Source organism: Macaca fascicularis, chromosome 7 (assembly GCF_037993035.2).
Source record: "Macaca fascicularis isolate 582-1 chromosome 7, T2T-MFA8v1.1".
NCBI classification, from domain to species: Eukaryota; Metazoa; Chordata; class Mammalia; order Primates; family Cercopithecidae; genus Macaca; species Macaca fascicularis.
The window spans coordinates 157,378,308-157,403,729 of NC_088381.1; the positions used below are offsets into that span (position 1 = coordinate 157,378,308).

General features: G+C 46.6%; 1 protein-coding gene across 44 annotated transcripts in view; it reads right to left on the minus strand.

Annotated features, from left to right (window-relative positions):
- Positions 1-25,422, minus strand: part of FOXN3 (forkhead box N3) — a 466,688-nt gene that overhangs the window by 235,444 nt on the left and 205,822 nt on the right. For 43 of the 44 annotated variants that reach the window (XM_005562000.4, XM_045397619.2, XM_073998052.1 and 40 more), the window contains one exon: positions 22,396-22,952. In XM_005562000.4, coding sequence (XP_005562057.1) covers positions 22,396-22,938 — 543 coding nt within the window. In that variant the 5' untranslated portion in view covers positions 22,939-22,952. Of the gene's footprint in view, positions 1-22,395; positions 22,953-25,422 lie in introns of those variants that run through there. The other variant, XM_073998049.1, reaches the window with a different exon arrangement.

Consider the following 25,422-nt stretch of genomic DNA (forward strand, 5'->3'; position numbering starts at 1 on the left):
CTTATTTATGTGTGGTCTTCCGAGGCCAATTACGGAGGGTGAAAACTTTGGAAGAGAAAATCACCTTGTACCCAAGGAACAGTCCAAATGCCCATCCCCGGCCCCAGACTGACCTCGGTTTTCAAGGGTGGTGAGTCCTCTTCCTCGAAAAACAGCCTGGGTTAAAGGGCACGACTGTGTCTCAGAAATAAAATATGGTTACATTGGGCAAATGGAGGACACTTGACAAAAATGTCTTCAGATGTTTAGTAAAACCAAGGTCATACAAACATTGAGTCATCACGAACAGAGCAGCCAGATCGTTCATACTTCCAAAGAACTGCATCCCGTCCCTCCACCTCTGTACCAAGAATTCGGCCAACTTGGGCATTCGCAGTTGTGCAAACCATTATTTCATGGTTCAACCAAAAGGATCTGCTGCAAAAGAACACGTTCCCCCAAACAAAGGCTGCTTCTTCCCAGTTCAAGGTTTAGCTAGGCCCTGAACAAGAAATGTTAGGCAGGTATTACATCTTATTGTACCAATTCAAGCCTCAGCACCAAGTGCATGAAAAATAAGTAACAGTCCCCAAATATAGCCTGGTTGGTTGGTGCCACTGTGCTCTCTGCTTGCAGGCTATGTAGCTAATAAAACTGGAACACTGGCCAGACGCGGTGGCTCAACGCTTGTAACCCTAGTGCTTTAGGAGGCCGAGGTGGGTGGATTGCTTGAGCTCAGGAGTTCGAGACCAACCATGATGAAACCCTGTCTCTACTAAAATACAAAAGAAATTAGCCAGGCACGGCGGCATGCACCTCTAGTCCCAGCTACTCAGGAGGCTGAGGCAGGAGAATTGCTTGAACCCAGGAGGCGGAAGTTGCAGTGAGTCAAGATTGCACCACGGCACTCCAGCCTGGAACCCTATAAACTCTTCCCATTTTGTTGTCAAGATCTGTGATCCCTTCATTCCTCATCAAAAAATGGAAAGGAAAACAAACCCAAACCGTCTGCCCTCTAACTTTATGGCTTTTCTTTAATGTGAACCCAGTTAGGTTTCAAATATGTTCCCAAAGGCAGCATTAGGAGGGAGAGAAGTTCTACGTCCAGGAGACCTGAGTTCTGGGTCCAAATCTATCACCAGCCCCCACTGCGTGGCTGTGAGCACCTCTCTGGATCTCAGTTCCCTCCTCTGTAAAAGGACACAATCCCACTGCATATTCCTAAGTACCTTCCATTAGGTTTTATTCCTGAAGTCTCTCGGAGAAGGCAGAAACTCGTAACTCACTGCTACTTCTTTCTGTTGCTCTGTTCCCAGGGTGGCTGTAACCAAGTGCCACAAGCTGGATGGCCCCAACAACAGAAATGTATTTCCTCACTGTTCTGGAAGCTTGAAGCCTAAAGTCCAGGTGTCAGCAGGGCTGGTCCCTTCTGGAAGCTGGGAGACAGAATCTGTTCTATGACCCTCTCTGGTGATGTCAGAATCCTTGCTGTTCCTTGGCTTGCGGAGTCATCACTCCAACCCCTCCCCTCACATTCACACAGTGTTCTCCCCTGCACGTGTGTCTGTGTCTCTTGCCTTTTTTTTTTTTTTTTTTTTTTTTGACATGGAGTCTCATTCTGTGGCTCAGGTTGAGTACAGTGGTGCAATCTCAGCTCACTGCAACCTCCGCCCCACCCCGCCGCCAGGTTCAAGCAATTCTCCTGCCTCAGCCTCCTGAACAGCTGGGATTCCAGGTACAGACTACCATGCCCAGCTAATTTTTTTTTTTTTTTTTTTTTTTTTTTGAGACGGAGTCTCGCTGTGTCTCCCAGGCTGGAGTGCAGTGGCGCGATCTCGGCTAACTGCAAGCTCCGCCTCCCGGGTTCACGCCATTCTCCCGCCTCAGCCTCCGAGTAGCTGGGACTACAGGCGCCCGCCACCACGCCCGGCTAATTTTTTGTATTTTTAGTAGAGACGGGGTTTCACCGTGTTAGCCAGGATGGTCTTGATCTCCTGACCTCGTGATCCGCCCGTCTCGGCCTCCCAAAGTGCTGGGATTACAGGCTTGAGCCACCGCGCCCGGCCTTTTTTTTTTTTTTTTTTTGGAGACAGAATCTCGCTCTGTCACCCAGGCTGGAGTACAGTGGCATGATCTCAGTTCACTGCAACCTCCGCCCTCCATGTTCAAGAGATTCTTCTGCCTCAGCCTCCTGAGTAGCTGGGACTACAGGCACGTACCACCATGCCCGGCTAATTTTTGTATTTTTAGTAGAAACGGGGTTTCACCATATTGGCCAGACTGGTCTCAAACTCCTGACCTCGTGATCCACCCACCTCACCCTCCCAAAGTGCTGGGGTTACAGGCATGAGCCATCACGTCCAGCTTAATTTTTGTACTTTTAGTAGAGATGGGGTTTCACCATGTTGGCCAGACTGGTCTCGAACTCCTGACCTCAAGCAATCCACCCGCCTCAGCCTCTCAAAACGCTGGGATTACAGGCATGAGCCACCCCACCTGGCCTCCTCTCTTCTTTTTATCAGAATGCCAGTTACATTGGATTAGGAACCACCCTGATCCATTGTGACCTCATTTTAACTTGATTACATATTTTCCAAATAAGGTCACATTCATGGTACCAGAAATGAGAACTTCAACATTATCTTTCTGAGGGATACAACTGAACCCTGAACACCTGCTTAGACAGGAAACGCACAGAGCGCCACGAGACATCCAGCCACAGGACTGTGGGAATAAGCCTCCATTTCTGAACAGATTATCTGAAAACATTCACGGCTGTCTCTGAAGTGCCGAGGGTGAGCGTTGCCATCAATCTCCCATGGCCACATGGCAGCCAGAAACGGAGCTTCCCCACAAACCACCTCACCTCAGCACCAGGGCAAACAAATGGCACAAACTGTGCACACCACACATTTCACACAGAGGGAAAAAAGATCAGTTGGGATCACATTTCGTAAGACTCAACCACTGCTAACAAAATAACCATCTGGCAATAAACCACACCGGCAGAGATGGAAGGCTTATCCAGAGTGAGGCAGAAATGACACAGTGACAGCTACAGAGGGGCAAAAGTAGAGGAGAAAGAGCCCAGAGGTACAACTTGTCTAGAGCAGGAAACTGACTGGGGACAAGGGAATAATAAGGAAGATTACAAGTATTCTTCATAGCCCCCTGACTTCATTGGGAGTTGTGGATAATTTATAAAGACACAAATTTGTTTCCTCAGTCTGGAAGCTGGGAAGTCCAAGATGGAAGGGCTGGCATCTGGTAAGGGCCTTCTTGCTCCATTATCCCATGGTGGGAAGCGGAAGGGCAAAGAGGGGAGTGGGAGAGACAGAAAGGGGGCCAAACTCATCCTTTTATAAGGAACCCACTCCCACAATCATGGCACTTACAGATCCATGAAAGTGGTGTCCCCATGACCCAAACACCTTCTATTAGACCCTAACTCCCAACACCTCCACACTGGGGATCAACGTTCTTTCTTTTTTTTTCTTTTTGAGATGGAGTTTTGCTCTTGTTGCCCAGGCTGGGGTGCAACTCACTGAAACCTCTGCCTCCCGAGTTCAAGTGATTCTCCTGCCTCAACCTCCCTGGTAGCTGGGATTACAGGTGCACACCACCACGCCCAGCTAATTTTTTTGTATTTTTAGTAGAGATGGGGTTTTGCCATGTTGGCCAGGCTGGACTCAAACTCCTGACCTCAGATGATCCGCCTGCCTCAACCTCCCAAAGTGCTGTGATTACAGGCACCGCGCTCAGCCTCAGCCTCAACTTTCTAATACATGAAGTTTGGGGGACACATTCAAACCACAGCAGGAGTTCAGTAAAGCTTTTTGATTAAAAAAAAAATGACATCATCAAGAGAAGAAAAAGGCCGGGCGCGGTGGCTCAAGCCTGTAATCCCAGCACTTTGGGAGGCCAAGACGGGCGGATCACGAGGTCAGGAGATCGAGACCATCCTGGCTAACACGGTGAAACCCCGTCTCTACTAAAAAAATACAAAAACCTAGCCGGGCGAGGCGGCGGGCGCCTGTAGTCCCAGCTACTCGGGAGGCTGAGGCAGGAGAATGGCGTAAACCCGAGAGGCGGAGCTTGCAGTGAGTTGAGATCCGGCCACTGCACTCCAGCCTGGGCGACAGAGCGAGACTCCGTCTCCCAAAAAAAAAAAAAAAAAAAAAGAGAAGAAAAAAAAGAGAGAAAGAAAAACAGCAACAATGCTCAGTGTGGACACACCTGGGCTAAGGCATCTGGCCAGATACATGCGTGTGCTGAGCGCCCACACAGCCATGAACACACCTGGGATTCCAGGAATAGAATACCTGAAGTTACTATTCTCTAATCCCAGGGTCCCATTAGCATTGGGGAAATGGTCAGAAGAGCTAGATTCCAATTGCTGTGAGACACAGGAAAGGACGAGGAACCTAGTGGTCCCAGGGAGACAGATCACTGGAAGCACAGCTAGTGACTCCCCAACTAAGTGGTCTCCTAGAATTTTAATAATAGCATAGGAAAGGGCTTTGAAAATCACACACAACTCCTACGGGAAGGCTCACAACCCATTTGGGTTGTTCTCCTATGGAAAGGCTCTTCTGTAGAGTTAGAATTATGAGGACAGGATTTTATTCTGACACTTCCCCAAAGCCTTTTGGAAATCACGCGTTCACGTGCAACATTGTTATGTAAGCTGCCACATCCAGCTCCTTTGCTTTGGGCAGAAATATTCTCAACACACCCTATGGACACTGGTTATCTGATGCTGGTTGAGAGCCTGTGACTGACGCTCATGCGTCTAACAAAAGCACAGAATAGGGAGGAGAATAAAAGGGTCCCCTGTGGCAAGTAGTTTAGGAACACGTGTCCAGGACAATTCAGCTTACAGATGAATGACTAATTAAACATACTGAATGAACACAGTGGGCCCACAAGAGAAGATTTATTGAATTGAATGGAGGAATCTAAGGTTCAGAGAGGTACACAGCTGGTTAGAAACCAGATTAGCAATAAAACCCCGATCTCCTAACACCTAGTTCAATGCTCGGTACAGCATCCAGGCTTTCTCTCTCACCAATTTGTGTAAAACGAAGCGGCACTCACACCCTCTCCTGCCCAGCACAGCATCTCATATGCATGACATACAGCGAGGTGTACAATGACGATTTCTTCATGTGTCTGTGTCTCCCACTAGACTGGAAATTCCTGGAGGAAAGGGACTATACCTTCATCATCTGGCTTCCCTGATGCCTAGCATAAGCCTGCTTACAAGCATGGAATCAACATTAGCTGGATGAATGAACAAGTTATGAAAAGGTTTAGGGAACCATACAGGAGTGGTGTAATTGCCTTATTACTACTTATTAATATTAGTATTAATATTTCGGGAAAAAAATGCCTGCCCAATATAAACTGATCTCTAAGGCTGAGGGGGAAGTTTTGTTTTGTTTTTTTTGTTTGTTTGTTTTTGTTTTTTGAGACAGAGTTTTGCTGTTGTTGTCCAGGCTAGAGTGCAATGGCGTGATCTCGGCTTACCGCAACCTCTGCTTCCTGGATTTAAGAGATTCTCATGCCTCAGCCTCCCGAGTAGCTGGGATTACAGGCATGCGCCACCACGTTCAGTTAATTTTGTAAGGGGGATTTTTTTTTTTTTTTTTTTTGAGACAGAGTCTGGCTCTGCCGCCCAGGCTGGAGTGCAGTGGCGCGATCTCAGCTCACTGCAAGCTCCGCCTCCCGGGTTCACGCCATTCTCCTGCCTCAGCCTCCCGAGTAGTTGGGACTACAGGCGCCCGCCACCGCGCCCGGCTAGTTTGTTGTATTTTTTAGCAGAGACGGGGTTTCACCGTGTTAGCCAGGATGGTCTCGATCTCCTGACCTCGTGATCCGCCCGTCTCGGCCTCCCAAAGTGCTGGGATTACAGGCTTGAGCCACCGCGCCCGGCCAAGGGGGATGTTTTAAAGTAAGTCAAAGAACCAATGATAATGAACATAGCGTTTATCAAGACAGACAGTTAAGTAAAAAATGTTCTAAGAGTCTTCCAGTCACACTTGTCACTGCTTCTGGGAAATATGCAAACTCTCCACGTAACATCAGCACCAAGAAGCAGATCAGGTCCTTTTCTGACCAGGAAGGATCTGTGTGGATTTCATCAATGGCTAAATACTAATAGGCAGGTAATGCAAAATAGTGCCCAGAGACTCACTCAAAGGCTAAAATTCAAGGACATTCTGAGTAATCAATGAAACAAAAATTTATAGGGGAAAGCATACTCTCAAAGACTTAAGCACATTTTCAGAAGTTACAAACAGAAATGACAAATCACTTACAAAAACTGAGTATATTCAGTGACCCAAAATAAGACTTAGGAAGGAAAACAAATCCCACATAAATAACACCAGTTTATGTCCACTTCCAGTTAATCAGAGTCCTTGAAAAAGAAGTGAAGCAATGAACCGATGCAGAGAAAAGAGCATCACGCCAAGGGGCAGCTGACCAAGGCTTTCAGCACAGATCTGTGAGTTTTACCAAGTCACTTTCACTGGACCCCAGATTCTTCATCTATAAACCAAGATCATCTTCCAGGATCCCAGCAAAAAGAACTCTATCAGAGTATGATGGGGGCCACATCAGTCAAGTCCAGGTACAGCTGCTGAACTGGAGCATCAAGAAGTCACTACTGGCTGGGCACGGTGGCTCATGCCTGTAATCCAGCAATTTGGGAGGCCAAGGCAGGTGGATCACAAGGTTAGGAGTTCGAGACCAGCCTGGCCAACATGGTGAAACCCTGTCTCTACTAAAAATACAAAAACTAGACAGGCGTGGTGGCACATGCCTGTAATCCCAGCTACTTGGGAGGCTGAGGCAAGAGAATCTCTTGAAACCAGAAGGTGGAGGTTGCAGTGAGCCCAGATTGTGCCACTGCACTCCAGCCTGGGCAACAGGAGTGAAACTCCATCTCAAAAAAAAAGAACAAAACACTTAAAATGAGAAATATGCCGCAGTAGACTTTTTTTTTCTTGTTAGTGCACAAATCTGGTTCAAGTCAGTCAAAGTTATGGAAAACCAGTGACCGCTGTGGCCTTTTTCTCCATACATTTCTGGGCAGCAAGAATCTCTGCTGTGACTATTCACAACAGCAAAGTCATGGAATTAACCTAAATGCCCGTTAATGACAGTTGGATAAAGATGAGGCACATATACACCATGGAATACTATGCAGCCATAAAAATGAATGAGATCACATCTTTTATGGGAACATGGATGGAGCTGGAGGTCATTATTCTTAGTAAACTAACACAGGAACAGAAAACCAAATACCACATGTTCTCACTTATAAGTGGGAGCTAAATGATGAGAATACATGGACACAACACACACTGGGGCCTATTGGAGGGTAGAGAGTGGGAGGAGGGAGAGTATCAGGAAAAATAACTATTGGTTACTAGGCCTAGTACCTAGGTGCTGAAATTACCTGCACAACAAACCCCCGTGACATGAGCTTATCTATATAACAAACCTGCACACGTATCCCCCAAACCTAAAATAAAATTTAAAAAAATAAAAAAATAAAAGAATCCCTGCTGTGGAGACTGGGGCTCTGCAAGAAACTCTAGGGCATCAGAAGGAAGCACTTGACTCCTTTGTCTGTGTTGTGACTAGGCTCAGAAATGTCTGAGGGCCCCCTACCACCTTAGGCTTCTTGGCACTCAAAACCCCCCAGTCTAGCTCAGCCCACCTTCCCAAACTTACTTCCCTCTCTATCCCACAGTGACCCTTTGCTTTAGCCAATTAGAGTAAAGGAGGAGCAAGGAAGTGTCAGACCTTAGCTAAAAATATCTGGCTGTGTCAACTTAGCAAGCCACTGAACCTCTATGAGCCTCAGTTTCCCCATCTGTAAAAAGCATATGATACCTGCTTTACAGTTGTTAAAAAGATGTAAGACCATGGATACAAATGCCTCACACAACTCCAAACAGCACCCAACAGGTCCTATGGAAATGTCACTTCCTACTTTCACACTCAGTCTTCCCCCTTATGTGTGTCTACCTCTGTGTCCAAGCCACGTCTGATGACCCAATGGACCCCCTCTCTCCTGTCACCAGCCCCGGTCTGACTATCCTGAAGGAACCAGCTAATAAAATTCTGTCTTCTCTTCAGGATTCTTCCAATGGCACTGGTAAACCTTAGGAGTCCCTTTCTCCTTTGGCTTCCCCAACCACATAATTCTGGCCATTGCCCAATCCCTTGGCGACTGGCAGAAGCCACTCTGTAGCCTTCCTGGTCTCTTTTTATTTTGTTGAGTATCTTCCACCAGAGTTTTGTCATCCCCAGTCCCCAGGATGGAGTAATTACATTTTCCCCCATTTTGAAAATAACAATGCAGTGATGCGAGCTAGTGCACAACAGTCAGTAAGAACTATTACCAAACCTCCTGATCCTGACTATTAGGACAACTTGTATGGGAAAGCTGACATTTATTTCTGTCCGGATCGGGGGCTAGAGTTCATAATTTCCGGTAATCGCTCAACCCTGTGATTACGGGCACTCTGAGGGCAGCCGACAGGGAGAAGTAGTCACCAAAGAAAAACTTTGCTAGTTTGGGAACTGCCAGCCCCCAATTTATAAACTGCAATGAAAGAAAGATGAAGGCACCATGGAGATGACAAGAAAAGGGAGGTTCAAGATAGTCCCAACGTTCTCTGGCATGTTAATCCTCATCACCCAGAAGAGGTATTCTGAGGGGACAGAGGGAAGAAGAAAGCACAAAATATTCCAAAGTTCCTTATTACTTTCCTTTTCATTAGTACTGGGCTGGGCATGGTGGCTCAACATCTGTAATCCCAGTACTTTGGAAGGCTGAGGCGGCCAGATCGCCTGAGGTCAGGAGTTCAAGATCAGCCTGACCAACATGGAGAAACCCTGTCTCTACTAAAAATACAAAATTAGCCGGGCATGGTGGTGCATGCCTGTAATCCCAGCTACTCAGGAGGCTGAGGCAGGAGAATTGCTTGAACCCGGAAGGCAGAGGTTGTGGTGAGCTAAGATCGCGCCATTGCACTCCAGCCTGGGCAACATGAGCAAAACTCCATCTCAAATCAATCAATCAATCAATAAAATGTCTTCAAATGATCAAAGGCTTTCCTGAATTTTTTTTTTGTTGTTGCGGATATGTTTGAGACTCAAGCCCCAGCCCAACCCCAGATGAAGGGATTGTCCGAGCAGCTATCTTGATCAGGGGGACCAGCCCCTGTTCTGACCAGAGCTGAGTGCCTGGCCCAGGAAAAGGACAAGTCCTAGTGTCTAAAATGATGACAAAGACAAGCCACACAGATGATGGTGCTGACGCCGCTGGGCACTGGGACCATCACCTCACAGGGACTGGCACCAATATACCAGCAGAACAAGCCAATGGCGAGAGAAGGTAGGAATCAAGATCACACAGAGGGAGCTGGGCTGCAAAGAGAAGGCTAGAACGGATCCTCAGAGAAAGGCAGAGATGACCATCCACGTGGCCGCAGAGGAATAGAGGAGGCAGGTCCAATGGCCGTGGACCCCAGATATGCTTTGTTGCTGACACTGCTCCTGCTCCATGGGACTGGCTGCTATGTTTTTGGGACAAGTACCCTTTTACTTAAGCCAACTCAGGTGACTCTCTTGTCCTTGTAACCAAATGTACCCTTGACTATAACATTCTCCTTTGAGCTAAACTAAATAAATTCTGCTAGGAGATCCCGCTTATAATCTATTTCAACTGACAGCGACTACTTTTGTCTGATTTATTACAGCTGTAAGCCCTTCCTTCTGGAAGGGGGAGGGGCTGCGATCTCTTTTAAAGCTAGACCAATTTTACACTGGCAGGGGCCGTGTGTGCGGCTCTACATTACAGCGCCCTACAGGATGCATCTAAACTAGTTTGGTCAGCTTATCCATTCCCTGAAAGCAAGGAAGCCGCCACATCAGTAACTCCGTTGCTAAGGCAACTGCTTACTTTCCATATCAACTGCAAACTCGTTGCTATGGAGACACATATACAAGAAAAATTCCTCTTTCCAGCCAGGGACCAGATGGCAGAGAACTCACAGAAGCCATGGGTTAGGGGGCTTTGCTAAGTGAGATGTTTACTGGAGTACATTTCTCTCCTGATATCAGAGATGTAGCTACCCCGAGCACATTTAGAAGTTGCACTCTTGGTACAAAAGTAAAGGTTTGTTCTCTTCTGCCTGCAAAACTACAGCTAGTAACTAGAGGTAAGTCATTGTTGAAATAATTCTGAGACGGTCTCCCTCTAAATGTAAACCTCTTTTGTTTTTATTCTCCATGCTGAATATACCCCAAAATGAATTTCCTAGTCAAACACTAATGGAAATATAATTTCCTGTAAGAACTGAAATAGAAGTTTGATTTCACTTTCTTTTTGATTGAGAGGTAATCCAGAAATCCCTTTATTTTCCAACACCTATGCACTGTGTTTCAGATTTATACCTCCACCCGAACGTCTCCACAGAGCTTGAAACTCGTATAGCAAACTTCCTGACAGCTGCACTTAGATGTCCGCAAACCATCTCTAATTTAACATGGTTAAAAGAGAATGTTGGCACTAATCCTCATCCAATTTCCCAACCCAAATTTGCCCACACATCTTCATCTGCAACCCCTGACCCTGGTTCAAGCTAGCACCGCTCCCACCATCTCTCTCTTGCACCACTGGAACAAGCCCCAGAGAGGTATTTCCCCCTCCTGTCCTTTTAGACATAACATTCTCCCCTTTCTAATACACTAACTGCGAGCCTTCTTTCTGTGCCTTGGACATTTTGAGTCATTGCCGCCTCAGGGCCTTTGCACTTGCTGTTTTCTCCACCCAGATCTTTGCACGGCTGCATCCCTCCTGCCATTCAAGGCATGGCCTAGTCAGACCCCTCTGAGAAGTCTCCCACCCTCCTCCCCACTCCTCTCTAGTACATTATCCTGTTTTATTATCTTCATTGCATGTAACACAGTCTGGTACATTACCTGCCCTGTCCCACGTAGGGAACTATCATTTACCACTTGCCTCCTCCTCCTCCTCCCCTACCCTTACTGCTGCCCTATGGAAGGTCTAGGAGAGCAGCCAGGGACCCGCCAGAGGTCACCACTATATCCTCAGCACCCAGAACAGTGCCTGGCACTCCACGAACAAGGGTACATGAATAAATCACTGCTGAAAATGCTTCTAAAATGACTGAAGCCACTTATTTTCACAAATACAGAGTCTAATTTTTACTTTGCAAGCCAGGGGCCAGGCATAATGGCTCATGCCTGTAATCCCAGTACTTTTGGAGGCTGAGACGGGCGGATCACTTGAGGTCAGGAGTTCAAGACCAGCATGGCCAACATGGTGAAACCCTGTCTCCGCTAAAAATAGAAAAATCAGCTGGGCATGGTGGCGTGAGCCTGTAATCCCAGCTACTCAGGAGGCTGAGGCAGAAGAATCGCTTGAACCCAGGAGGCAGAGGTTGCAGTGAGCTGAGATCATGCCACTGAACTCCAGCCTGGGTGACAGAGTGAGGCTTCATCTCAACAGCAACACCACCACCACTAGGTATTCTGCAAGACCTCAGAACCATAGCTGCAAACACCAGTTCTCAACTTTACAAGCCTCGAAGGAATTCAGCACACAGTGCAGTATTCCAGGAGTACCTACTGTGATGCTATGCCTCACCTCCGTGCCAGGCTGCCTGTACCTCGATTCCTAGAGATTCGGGACTTTTCTTCCCCCTCTACTATAGCCATGATCAGAGTCAGCGCTCACATGACTTCGCCTTCTAAAAACAAAGCAGGTGCACATGTTCTGCTAGGTGGGTGTTTTCTGTCTAATGACATTAGTTAAATCACTTATCAGTCCTGTCCCTAGAGGAGGACAGTCACAGCCTTCTATAAGGCACTTCACAGAACTCCAATAAATAGAAGGAGACACTGAACTCGACCCCACGGGGCCCAGAGGGAAATCCCACACACCCTGTGAGGACCAAAGGAAGAAAAGGAAGGGTAATTGGAGAGCTTTTTCCCCTGGGAAGCATATAGCCTCTCTGCCTGTATTTACTGTCTCCTGCTGAGTTCACAAGCAAAGGTACTCAAACAAGCACACACACACACATACACAAATCAAAGACTTCATCCTGTTCATAGAACTGTCTGTAATCTTACATAGCAACCCATCAAGTTATTACTAAAAGAACGACTTCACACTACTCTCTATCTTCAACCATCTATTTCCTTGCTTTTCTTCTTATCATCCTTGGCACGGACTACATCTTCACCTCAATCAAGCTATCGCTTTTGATGACATTAAATGCAATTTAACCAGAATATCTTAAAGCAAAACCTTGGTTATTTGGAATGTTTAAGAAATGGGTCAGCATCTCTGCTTTACTTAAGTTACCAATGCAATTTAAAGTTTTCCATTTAGCATCCTAGCTCCTCCAACAAGTCCCTATTCTTATTTACATAACCTTCCAGCCACCACCTCTCTCCATCCTTTCCTCTGACGCTGTTCCAACACATCTAGACCTCTGTGGCAGAAAGTTCCAAGTTTGCTTGGCAACAGAACCAACATTTAACTTGGGGTTCCAATGGATCAGGCAAAAAAGTTCATTTCCCAGGCTTCCTTGCAGCTAGAAGTCATGTGACCAGGCTCCAGCCAATAAGATCAAAGCAGAGGGTGCGGTTTCTGGGAAAGCCCCTTAAAACCCGAAGTCAGCAAGACTCTCTCCTATCCTTCCCTGCACTCACCTTCTTGCTTCCTAAAATGGGAACATGCTAGCTGATGCCATCTTGGACCATGAGAAGACTGAGAATGGAAATGCACAATGCCCTGAGAACAGCAGAGAAGAGGGAAGGTGCGTCTCTGTCTAGCTCCTCAAGACTTACTTCATGTAATGGAGAAATACGCCCCTAGCTTGTTTAAATCATTGTTAATTGGTTTTCTACAATAAACAGTCAAGCCTCCATCTGATCAATCCATCCTTGGAGGTCTAATGCTCATTCCCACACCAGAAGAATGCTTTGTTAACAGCCTATTCAAGTGAACATGAGGAATATTCAAAAGTCGCCCATCCCTATCTTTTAGCTTCCCCAGTGCCCCTCTTTGGGGAAGGGAAGCCAGCCTAACTTTGAATAATACCAATCTCACACTGATGGGCACACATCCAGTACTTACGGTAACTTACTCTTTTTTATTTTGCATTATGTTTCCTGCTTCCCTGGAATGTAAACTACTAAGAGTACAAAAAGCAAGAATCAAATCATACTTTTTTTTAACAATTTTTTGTTGTTGTTGAAGACATGGTCTCACTCTGTCTCGTCCAGGCTGGAATGCAGTGGTGCGATCATGGCTCACCATAGCCTCCACCTCCTGGGTTCAAGCGACTCTCCAGCCTCAGTCTCCTGAGTAGTTAGGACCACAGGCGCATGCCACCACGCCTAACTAATATTTGTATTTTTTGTAGAGACAGGGTTTGACCATGTTGCCTAGGCTGGTCTCGAACTCCTGAGCTCAAAGTGATCCGCCCTGCCTCGGCTTCCTGAATTACTAGGATTACAGGCGTGAGCTACCACGCCCGGCCTAAACTTGTAAGTTTCAAATAGGTCAGAGTGCCAACTTCCTATGTTATTTACTGCAGAGAATTATCCTGCAGCCAAAATGATTTCAAGGGGAAATCTCAGCCCAACGGGGAAGGTTCTGAAAACCATTTCTTGCTGGTGGATATACAGGCAGTACATCAATGAAGTATCTGGTAGACCTATCCAGGTGCCTCAAAGCTCTACCAAAGAGAATGCAACATTTTCTCAATAGGAAACAGGGGGAGATCAGAAGCTTTCCCAGCAGCCTCAGACAGACCCCCATCCAAGTGAATGGCATCTTCCTGGCCAAGTCACCGTAGGGAGTAGAAAGGTAGTGTATCCATGCAGAGCCAGAAAAGCAACAATGTGAGACAGAAAACAGAGAATACAAAGGGCATACAGCGGTGGAGTAAGAGCTTCTGCTGGAGAAGTTCCGCTAGCAAGAGGGAGACTCTATGGGGAGGGCTCGCTGGACCATGAGTGCCTTACAGGCAGTGGCCATGGTACATTCAATTCTGTATTATTTTAGCACGTAGTATAGTAGGTACTTTAAAAAGTTTGTTGAATAAATGAATGAATGAGCAGACAAATGAAAAGTCTGCCAGAGCAAGACAACAGAAATGTGGCCCCACCCAAGACACCTAATGACTGGAAGAAAAAGGAACGAACAGTCTGGAAGGAATAAATCGGCAGGATGGGGCCGGGCACGGTGGCTCACACCTGTAATCTCAGCACTTTGGGAGGCCAAGGCAGGCAGATCACGAGGTCAGGAGTTTGAGACCAGCCTGACCAACATAGTGAAACCCCATCTCTACTAAAAATACAAAAATTAACTGGGCGTGGTGGCATGCACCTATAATCCCAGCTACTCAGGAGGCTGAGGCATGAAAATAAGCGATTCTCAAGTGAACCTGGGGAGGCGGAGGCTGCAGTGAGCCGAGATTGCACCACTGTACTCCAGCCTGGGTGACAGAGCGAGACTGTCTCAAAAAAAAAAAAAAAAGAAGTCGGGCACAGTAGCTCACACCTGTAATCCCAGCACTTTGGGAGGCCGAGGCGGGCGGATCATGAGGTCAGGAGATCAAGACCATCCTGGCAAACACGGTGAAACTCCATCTCTACTAAAAATACAAAACATTAGCCAGACGTGGTGGTGGCGGGCACCTGTAGTCCCAGCTACTTGGGAGGCTGAGGCAGGAGAATGGCGTGAACCCGGGAGGCAGAGCTTGCAGTGAGCTGAGATCGCGCCACTGCACTCCAGCCTGGGCGACAGAGCGAGACTCCTTCCGTCTCAGAAAAACAAAAGCAAAAACAAAAAAAAACGGCAGTATGGGGCAGGGAGGTGCACTTTCTTGGGATCACAGAGGATGCTGGTATGAATGGCTTCCTATTCCAGGGCCTGTGACAAGGGAGTATTTTTATTTCTGGCCCTTCAGAGACCCTGGTAAACTCTCAACCTTCTGAGGTGACATAGCCTATAGCACAGACGGCAGAAAGCAGCCCGCCTGGCAGTGGGCACCAGTGAGAAGGAGGCCGTCCTCAGGCAGAGCATTTCCAACGCTGGGCAAGGCAGCCCCAGGTCGAGGATGAAGAGAATTGTCACTTCACCCAGAGACCTCAGAGGAGTCCACACACATTACAAAATTACACATTCCACCCACCCAGTATTACACTAATTCTTAGGAATTTACACATCTGAACCAGACCACACTGTCTTCCAATGTGCATTATTTATCCAAAAAAATAATAATAATAAGTTATCTCTTCCCCCTAAAAGAACCATCAATGAGACAGGTAGGTTGACTGGTATCACGGGAAGGGGAAATGCTCTTGATTCTGCATTCACAACACCAAGAAGAAAAACCTAGAAGCAACTGCTTACATGGGGTGCTGACACATAGAGGTGCAACCTCAGTTTCTTTTTTGGTTGTTGTTTTTCTTTTTGAGACAAAGTCTCACTCTGTCACCCAGGCTGGAGTGTAGTGGCGTGATCTCCGCTCACTGCAACCTCTGCCTCCTGGGTTCAAGCGATTCTCCTGCCTCAGCCTCCCGAGTAGCTGGGATTACAGGCACCCGCCACCAGGCCTGGCTACTTTTTGTATTTTTAGTAGAGACAGGGTTTCACCATGATGGCCAGGCTGGTCTTGAAGTCCTGGCCTCAAATGATCCCTCCTCCTCCTCCCCGCCCCCACCACCCCACCCCCGGTCTTGGCCTCCCAAAGTGCTAAGATTACAGACGTGAGCCACCACACCTGGGTGCAACCTCATTTTCAAAACTGCCTTTGAAAAAGAATCTCATCTACTGAAAGTAAACGTGAAGAGAACAGCAAATTAGAGAGAGAATTTGTATAAACAGTGTACATGCAGGGAGAAAAGCTTCTGCACTTGGCTCTGATGCCACTGAAGGGGTCCTATGAGGCAGGGGGTCAGGACAGAGCCTGGAAACCGGAAGCTGAGCAGGCAGTTGTGTGCTCTGTGCAGATGCAAGAACTTTACATGTACCGACAATTGAGCCCCATCTCAACAGTACAAAAATATACTCTGTATTTGCCTTTCTCTATCTTGTACCCCCATAGTTAATTCTGGGTTTATTTGGGTTATTTCAATCCCCTGTAACCCATAGTCATAGGCTATTTAAAGGAAGCACAGAGAGATCATCTACAATGTCTGCTATACTGAGAAGGCATGGGCAAGCACCAGGGGTAAGCACATGCCCTTCAGAATTGGAGGGAACAGGGCCACGCATGGTGGCTCACACTTGGGAGGATCGCTTGAGGACAGGAGTTCAAGACCAGCCTGAGCGACACAGCGAGACCCCATCTTTACTAAAAATGTATTATTTTTGGAGACAGGATCTAGCTCTGTCACCAAGCGATCTTCCCAACTTAGCCTCCTGAGTAGCTGGGACTACAGGTGTGTGCCACAACCCCCAGCTAATTTATTTATCTTTTGCAGAGATGCAGTTTCATCACGTTGCCTAGGCTGGTCTCAAACTCCTGGGCTCAAGTCATTTGCCTGCCTCGGCCTCCCAAAGTGCTGGAATTACAGGTATGAGCCACAGTGCCCAGCCCTACAAAAAAAAAAAAAAAAAAATCTCAAAATTAGCTGGATGTGGTGGCATGCACATGTATTCTCAGCTACTTGGGAGGCTGAGGCAGGAGGACCACTTGAGCCCAGGAGTTCAAGGTTGCAGTGAGCTATGATGCCAGTGTACTCCAGCCTGTGTGACAGAGAGACCCTGTCTCAAAAATAAATTAAATAAATAATATTTTTTTAAAAAAGAATTAGAAGGAATTAGGATGAACTCATGTTCTACACTTACTAGCTGTGCAACTTCTAGCAAGTTACTTAACCACTCAGGGCTTAACTCATCATCTATTTTAAGAAAGAAAATAATAGGGCCTACTTCATAGGGTTTAGTGAGGAAGAAATCAGATACTGCATATGGAAAGCACAAAGCAAGCATGCCTATATTTATAAGCTAAAATTGTATTTAAAGCACTCCGCTCTGGATATAATAAACATACTTTTGTACAGTGTTTCCTTTATAAACCCTTTGATGACAATGTTTTTTGTTCAAGTAGCAAGAGGAAAGGTTAAAAAAAAAAAAGGCACAGAAATAGAAATACACACATACCTTATAATCCAGCCTGGAAAAAAATAACTGCAGTCTACTTCTCATTTACAAGTAGTCAGAGAGGTTAGTACATGCTAATCTTACACTCCTAAGTAAGACCTGTATTTAGGGAGTGTAAAACTTAATCCCAGACATTAAAACTCTACCTTAATTGATTTAGGCACAGATCATCCATAGACGAAATGGAAAAAAAAAAAAAAAAAAAACCTAATGAGCAATTTTATAGAGTAGGGAACAGTGACCTCACATGAACCCATGGCTCAATCTCAGCTTCCCCAAGAGGGGGATGACCAGGCTTTTGGAAGTGATATATCAGGAAGGACACAGGGCAACCCAGAATGTAATCCAGAATGTGACCCAGACGTTCGTACTTCCTTCCATTTGACAGCAAATAGGAGAGAGACAAGCAAGTTACATGAAATCACAAGGAAGTAAACAGAATGCAAGTACTGTAGAGCGTAAGCCATGGGTCTCTTGTAACACGGAAGGGAATTAAAAAGGAAAGAGGGCATAGGAGTGCTGCAGACTGACACAGACAGGAAACATCACAAAAGGCACTGCAGGAACCACATTTGGACCCTAATTCAAACAAACATTTTGTAAACAAGGATATCTGAATATGGACCTGGTATTAGGCAACACCAAATAATTGTTCATTTTGTTAGGCGGGACTTTAGCATGGTTATTATATAAGAAATTGTCAATTATTCTTATGCATACTGAAATGTTTGAATTGTAAATGTCATTTGCTTCAAAATACTTCAGCAAGGCTGGGTGCAGTGACTCATGCCTATGATCCACAGCACTTTGGGAGGCTGAGGCAGGAGGATTGCTTGAGACCAGGAATTTGAGACCAGCCAACAACATGGCAAAACCCTATTTCTATGAAAAATACCAAAAAAAAAAAATAATAATAATTAGTCAGGCATGGTGGTGTGCACTTGTAGTCCCACCTTTGGAGGCTGAAGGCTAAGGCTGGAGCCTGGGAGTCTGAGGCTGCAGTGAGCCATGATTATGCTACTGTGCTCCAGCCTGGTCAACAGAGTGAAACCCTGTCTCAGAACAAAAAACCAAAAAACAACTTCAGAAATAGCAACAACAAAGAAGAATAAATAAAAGAAGTGTGACAAACCTTTGTCAACTACTGAATCGGGATGTGTGTTATGGGGGTATATCAAGTCATTATACTATTCTCTGTGTGTTTGAAAATTTCCGTGATTCAAAAATAAAAATAAAACTCTTATCTTTTGAAGTCCTTTAAGAGATAAAACGAAAGCCAGACTGTCTCTTTTGCCTTGACTGACTCATTCATGAGAACATGCTCTTGATGAAATCTCAGCAACTGCAAAGACCTCATGAGGGCACCTACTTCAGGGATTCTCAACCTAGCTGCACGCTGGAAACACCTAGGAAGCTCGGCAGAACTACCAGTTTTCCCACCTCACGCCTAATGAATCACCATCTCCAGAAAGGGGCCCGAGAAAATGGGAATTTTTTTTTTTTTTGAGAGAGGGTCTGGCTCTGTCACCTAGGCTGTATCTCAGCTCACTGCAACCTCCCCCTCCCTGGCTCACGCCATCCTTCCATGTCAGCCTCTAGAGTAGCTGGGACTACAGGAGTAGGCCACCACGCTCAGCCAATCTTTTTTTTTTGTATTTTTTGTAAAGACAGGGTTTCACCATGTTCCCCAGGCTGGTCTCAAACTCCTGAGCTAAAGCAATCCTCCCGCCTTGGCCTCCCAAAGTGCTGGGATTACAGGTGTGAGTCACCGTGCCTGGCTGGGAATTGTTTTTTAAGTGCCACAGGTGACTCTGATGCAATCTAGTATGTTTCCTCCCCAACATGCCAGCCAAACAATTGTCCAGCAGGGTATGTGTTCCGAGCCCTCAGGGACAAGGATCACACAGGATTCCACATTTTCACTGCTACGTCAAGCCTAACCGTATTCTTCACTTTCAGAAGAAAATTAAAAGTGGAATAGCTAATTCACTGCATACAACTTGCAAGGTTTCAATTTTCCCGTTCAATTTAAGGTACTTCTCACCAACATTCAGGTGCATTTAGTCACTGTGCTGAAGGCAACTTCAATGTGGGAGCTCCCGCCAAATAAAATCTCATGGGAAAAAACAAGTTTACCCATAGAGGTAAAGGAGCTTTCACAGGGCAGAATATCAGGGAGAATGCCGTAGTAGCAAACCCCAAGTGACTGAGCCACGTCAATGCCCTGGAAGGACCTGGGTGTACCTGAGCATACCTGGGAGCCTGCACCTCTCACAGCAGCCAGCAGCTGGCCTGGGGGAACCCAAGAAAGAGGAGAAAAGTGGAAAAACTCACACCTCTTGCTTTGTTCTCACAGAATCCCAAATGCTGGGAGCAAACTCCCAACCACAAAACTGACTGGCATTTGATCAGAAACATGTCAATACAGGTCAGGATGGCTGGGAAGCCAGAACTGAACGTTTCATAACATTAACAATCTCAGGTCTTTAAAACCATTCTCTTTCAACAAGTGATATCTGAATTTATCCGGACTGACGACCTTCACTCCTGGAAAACATGATTCCCAGAATCCAGCGGTGGGGGATTGCATGGGGGGAGAACAGCTCCTCCCGGTGTGCCTCAACACACGGCATCCAACACCCACTTGTCACTCCCAAGGCTGACTGATGAATAATGCTCCCGAGTCTTGTTGCACGCTCTGGCGTTGGTCTTTTCTAACATTTCAGAGTGTGCATTTGCTAAATTACTTTTATGTGCACCGGCATTATGTCAAACACGAAGATTCAGGCATGCAGGAACTTGCAGACTCGTTTTACACCAAACTAAATGCCCTGTTTGTTGCTTTATCACTGCCATGCGGCTTTGGGGGACCTGAGCAGCACTTTCTTCTCCACATTCTGTCTGGAATTGCATTCGGAGACTTTCCCTTTCTTGCCACAAAGACCCACCTATACAGAAGCTTTAAATACCACAGACTTGGTTCTTTACAGGGGAGCAATGAATGTCCTCTAAGCTCAAAGAATAATCTTAAAGCACTCAAAAAAGCCAAGTCCAGAGGTGGCTCTCCAAATGCCCAACCTGAGATACAGAGGAAGGAGAAAGAGCTTCATGGTCACGGAAATTCCTCTCCCTGATTAAAGGGATGCACTTTGATGGTTACAGCTACACAGAAATAAGGACCTGAGGAGGAGGGGCCCAAAAACTTATGAATATTCAGATCTGCACGCTCGACCCAGGCATCATTTGCACCAGTGATCAAAGTAAATCCCTCCTTAGTGCCCACATCTTTCCTCCCAGGCAACACCCCTCCCCAAGCCCTGCGTCCCCACCCCCCATCTCAAACAGAAACTGAGTGAAGAGCATTTGCACACAAACACATCCAATTTGAGCAAGGAGCAATAGGGCTAGGCCACTTCCTGATTCATACTCTCCCATGCCAAAGACAATGAGAATATTCTCACGCTCAAGATTCTACTTGAAACAGTGACATGCTGCCAGAAAGAAATTAAAGGCCCCAGCCCTGCCCAGCCACTGACCCCACACAATGGTGGTCCTGCATCCAAACCTGAACTTCAAAAAGAGGGAGAACCAGAACTCCAGCTGCACAAGGCAGCATCATTAACACAACACACAAAGCGGGAAAACACAGTCACATGAAAACTTAGTGGAGGGAACTTTTTCTGGCCATTTATCTTAACTGTGGCTGCATTACTTTTCAGGACTCAAAGTCAGATCACAATTTTGTTGTCCACTTCTTAACAGTCGCCCAATTTCTACTACACCTATTACATTCCTTAAAACAAAAATAGGCCAGGCGTGGTGGCTCATGCCTGTAATCCCAGCACTTTGGGAGGCCAAGGTGGGTGAATCACTTGAGCCCTGAAGTTTGACACCAGCCTGGGCAGCATAGCGAGACACCATCTCTACAAAAAGTATAAAAATTAGCAGGGTGTAGTGGCATACACCTGTGCTCCCAGCTCCTTTGAAGGCTGAGATGGGAGGATCACTTAAGCCCAGGAGGTCAAAGCTGCAGTGGGCTGGGATCATACCACTGCACTCCAGCCTGGGTGACACAGCAAGACCCTGGTCTCAAAAAAAAAAAGAAACGAAAGAAAAGAAAAAAGAGAAAGAAAGCAAATTATTAAAATCATCTTCTTTTCACTGACCATGAAGTACAAACTATGGCTTTAAAGCAGGGGTCCCCAACCCAGGCCGTGTCCCAATCAGTGGCCTGTTAGGGATGGGGGGGAAGGGGGGGCTGCACAGCAGAAGGTGAGCATCGCCAACCTGAGCATCGCCAACCTGAGCTCCGCCTCCTGTCAGATCAGCTGCAGCATTTGATTCTCATAGGAGCACAAACCCTACTGTGAACTGTGCATGTGATGGATCTAGGTTGCATGCTTCTTATGAGAATCTAATGACTGATGATCTGAAGTGGAACAGTTTCGTACCAAAACCATCCCCCCTGGCCCTCCACAAAATGGGTCCCTAATGCCAAAAACACTGGGCACCTCTGCTTTAAAGTCAATATTAAACCTTTTTAAAGTCAGTCTCTAATGGGACCCTCACTCTGAGCCAGGAATTTCAAAGTTGTCACTTATATAGACACCAGATTTCATGACAGTCACCTGGGCAATTCATGCCTGTTTAGTCTTGGAGTGTAAGTATACTCAAGTCTCTTCCCAATGTTCATCACTGTCCACTTATTCCAGAACACTGGAGAAATTTCCCTCCTCCTCGTTCATATTCAGGGAAAAAAAAGAAACACCATTTTTCTCTAGCTCATGGTGGCAGTTTTTTTCAAATACATATATATACACATACTTCACGGTTAATGGCTGCCCTTGGAATACTGACCTTTGTTAAGACTCTAAAACCAAAGTGAACCATCCACACTGAGGGATGATAACTGAGAACCAAACAATTCTGCAAACCACCGTTTTATCTTTATGGAAACCCTATCAGTGGGAAACCCTCAAATAGTACAAACGCTAATAAACAGTACATAACTAATAGGCTTGGGGAAAGGAAATTCTTTAAAATTATCTAAATGAATTAAATAGAATAAAACCTACTTACAACTGCTACTTTAATGTGGTGAACAGAAATTCATTTTTAATAGAGAAAAATTTTAAATTAAAAAAACAAAAAAAAACAAACCTTGGGTTCCAGACACAGAGGCTTACCTGACTCCTCTCTTTGTCCACTTTCTTAAAACACTTATTCAGTGACAAATTGTGTCTCACGGAGTTTTTCCACCCAGTAGGTGCATTTGCAAAATACGGAAAATGTTCCAAGATCCAGTTGTAGATATCCTTCACTGGCAGGCGCTTGGTCGGAGAGTCCTCGATGGCCATAAATATGAGGCAGCTGAAGGAGTAGGGGGGTTTGCAGTTAGGGTTCTGCCTGGCATCGTAGGGCATGTCAGAGTGGGCGGGGGACGGGGGGGTGTCATCGTCCAGGTCCTGGACGGGGCTGACACTCCTGAGGACCGACTCCCCAAAGCTCTTCAGCAAGTTCTTGCTCTCGTGCAGCCAGTTCAGGTTGGTCAGCTCTTCATCTTCCATGGCCCCCTCTTCTAATCGGATGTCAGGCAGAGAAAAGTCGAGGTCATCGTCTTCCTGAAGGGCCTTGGAGAAACCGCTGCCCCGGTAACACTGACTCAGTCCACTGGAGACACTAATTCCTGAGCTTTCTGGCTTCTTACTGGGAGGCATGACTGGACCCATTTACGTGAAGGCTCCTAGTAAAGACATCACAAAGAAATGATGAGCTGGCAAGGCCCAAAACAGAAAGGCAGACTGTGCCCCTCTGACTCTGTTGCCTCCCACGGCCCCCTCTGTGGAACCCCTGCCACACAGGACCACCACCTCGTGACTCCCACGCTGAGCAACGCAATCCCACAATTCCACTACAGATAGGCTGACGAGAAAAATCAGCCCACTGTTGATATAGCAAGGCGACCTGATGCCCCTTAAATAAAACAAGACCGATAACACCAGCCAGGCATGGTGGCTCGCGCCTGTAATCCCAGCACTTTGGGAGGTTGAGGCAGGAGGATTGCTTGAGACCAGGAGACCAGTTTTAAAGTACATTAAATTTTATTGCGAATTATTTTCTCTTCCGAACAGAAGAAAAGCAAGTAACTTCAGGCACCACACGAATACATGGGAATGTAAGATAAGCCATTAACTGAAATTAGAACTGGTGAAAAAAGGAGAGCAACTGCCAGTTTCAAGACAGTAAATTCAATTCAATTCAACAAAACAGGCCACAGAATCCTATCCCTCCACCCCGACCCACCACCATCCCCATTTTTATCAATGACCTAGAACATGGAGTAAAATAACATCTGATGAGAAAAGAAAACGAGGAGGTGGTACATTTACAAACAGAAAGACCCCTACAGACGCAAAGCATGTTCAACCCTCCAGCACCCAATGTAACACAGAAAGAACAGTAAAGATAACCAAAAAGGTCTCCCACTCTCTGTAACGCTAAAACAATACGCTTGGTTTGAGAGTGTTATGTTTTAATTCCCCACAGAAACAACCGGTAAGAAAATCAAGCATCTATCTAGAAAACAAATGAACAGGCTGGGCATGGTAGCTCATGCCTATAATCTCGCCACTTTGGGAGGCTGAGGCGAGAGGATCACTTGAGCCCAGGGGTTCGAGACCAGCCTGGGCAACATGGCGAAACCCTGTCTCTACGAAAAATACAAAAATTAGCCGGGCATATGCCTGTAGTCTCAGCTACTTGGGAGGCTGGGTGGGAGGACTGCTTGAACCCGGGAAGCTGAGGCTGCAGTGAGCCATGACTGCACCACTGCACTCCAGCCTGAGCAACAGAGTGAGATCCTGTCTCAAAAGTTTTGAAGAAAGAAAGGAAGAATGAAAGGAAAGGAAGAAGGGAAGGGAAGGAAGAAGGGAAGGGAAGGGAAGGGAAGGGAAGGGAAGGGAAGGGAAGGGAAGGGAAGGGGGAAGGGGGAAGGGAAGGAGGAAGGGAAGGAGGAAGGGAAGGGGGAAGGGAAAGGGGAAGGGAAGGGGGAAGGGAAGGGGGAAGGGAAGGGAAGGGAAGTGGGAAGGGAAGGAGGAAGGGAAAGAAGAAGGGAAGGGAAGAAGAAGGGAAGGGAAAGGGAAGGGGGGAGGGGAGAGGAAAGGAGGGGAGGGCAGGGGAGGGGAGAGGAATGGAGGAGAGGGGAGGACAAGGGAAGGGAAGGGCAAGGAAAGGGAAGGGAAGGGAAGGGCAAGGGAAGGGCAAGGAAGGAGAGGAGAGGAGAGGAAGAAAGAGAGATGAATGAACATATTTAAAAGCAAAGACATAGGCGTGGCATGGTAGCTCATGTTTGTAATCCCACCACTTTGGGAGGCTGAGGCAGGAGGATCTCCCTCGAGCTCAGAAGTTCAAGCCCAGCCTGGCCAACATGGTAAAACACCATCTCTACCAAAAAAATACAAAAATTTGCTGGGTGTGGTGGTGTGTGCCTGTAGTCCCGGCTACTTGGGAGGCTGAAGTATGAGGATCACTTGAACCCAGGAGGTTGAGGCTCACTGCACTCCAGCCTGGACAACAGAGGGAGACCTTGTCACAAAACAATAAATAAAATTAAAAAGGCAAAGATGTGACCCTTCTATGTCTCTTAAATGTTCATTAACACTACATCTAAAACAACTGCCACTTCAGCTGGGGAAGCTCTATTAGGGAATTCTGGAAGGCATAATCCTGGGAACTAACCAACCAGCCAAGGGTGCCAGTGAATTAGAGCACCTTCCCTCTTCCAAAAGGTAGAACCTGCTAGACGCAAGGCCTAAGGGGGAGCTGTCATGAGAGGCCCAACTGTTTTGTGTGTTTTTTTTTTTTTTTTTTTTTTTTTTGAGAGTCTCACTCTGTTGCCCAGGCTGGAGTGCAGTGGTGCGATCTCGGCTCACTGCAACCTCTGTCTCCCAGGTTCAAGCGATTCTCCTGCCTCAGCCTCCCGAGTAGCTGGGACTACCGGCGTGCGCCACCATGACTGGCTAATTTTTGTATTTTTAGTAAGACGGCGTTTCACCATGTTGGCCAGGATGGTCTCGATCTCATGATCCACCCACCTCGGCCTCCCAAAGTACTGGGGTTCACTCACAGGGAGTATTTCTTTCTATCAAATAAGGAGGTTACCCTGACACATTTCAGAGAAAAAACAAGCTAGCATCTTTAGGCTTGGGGATACA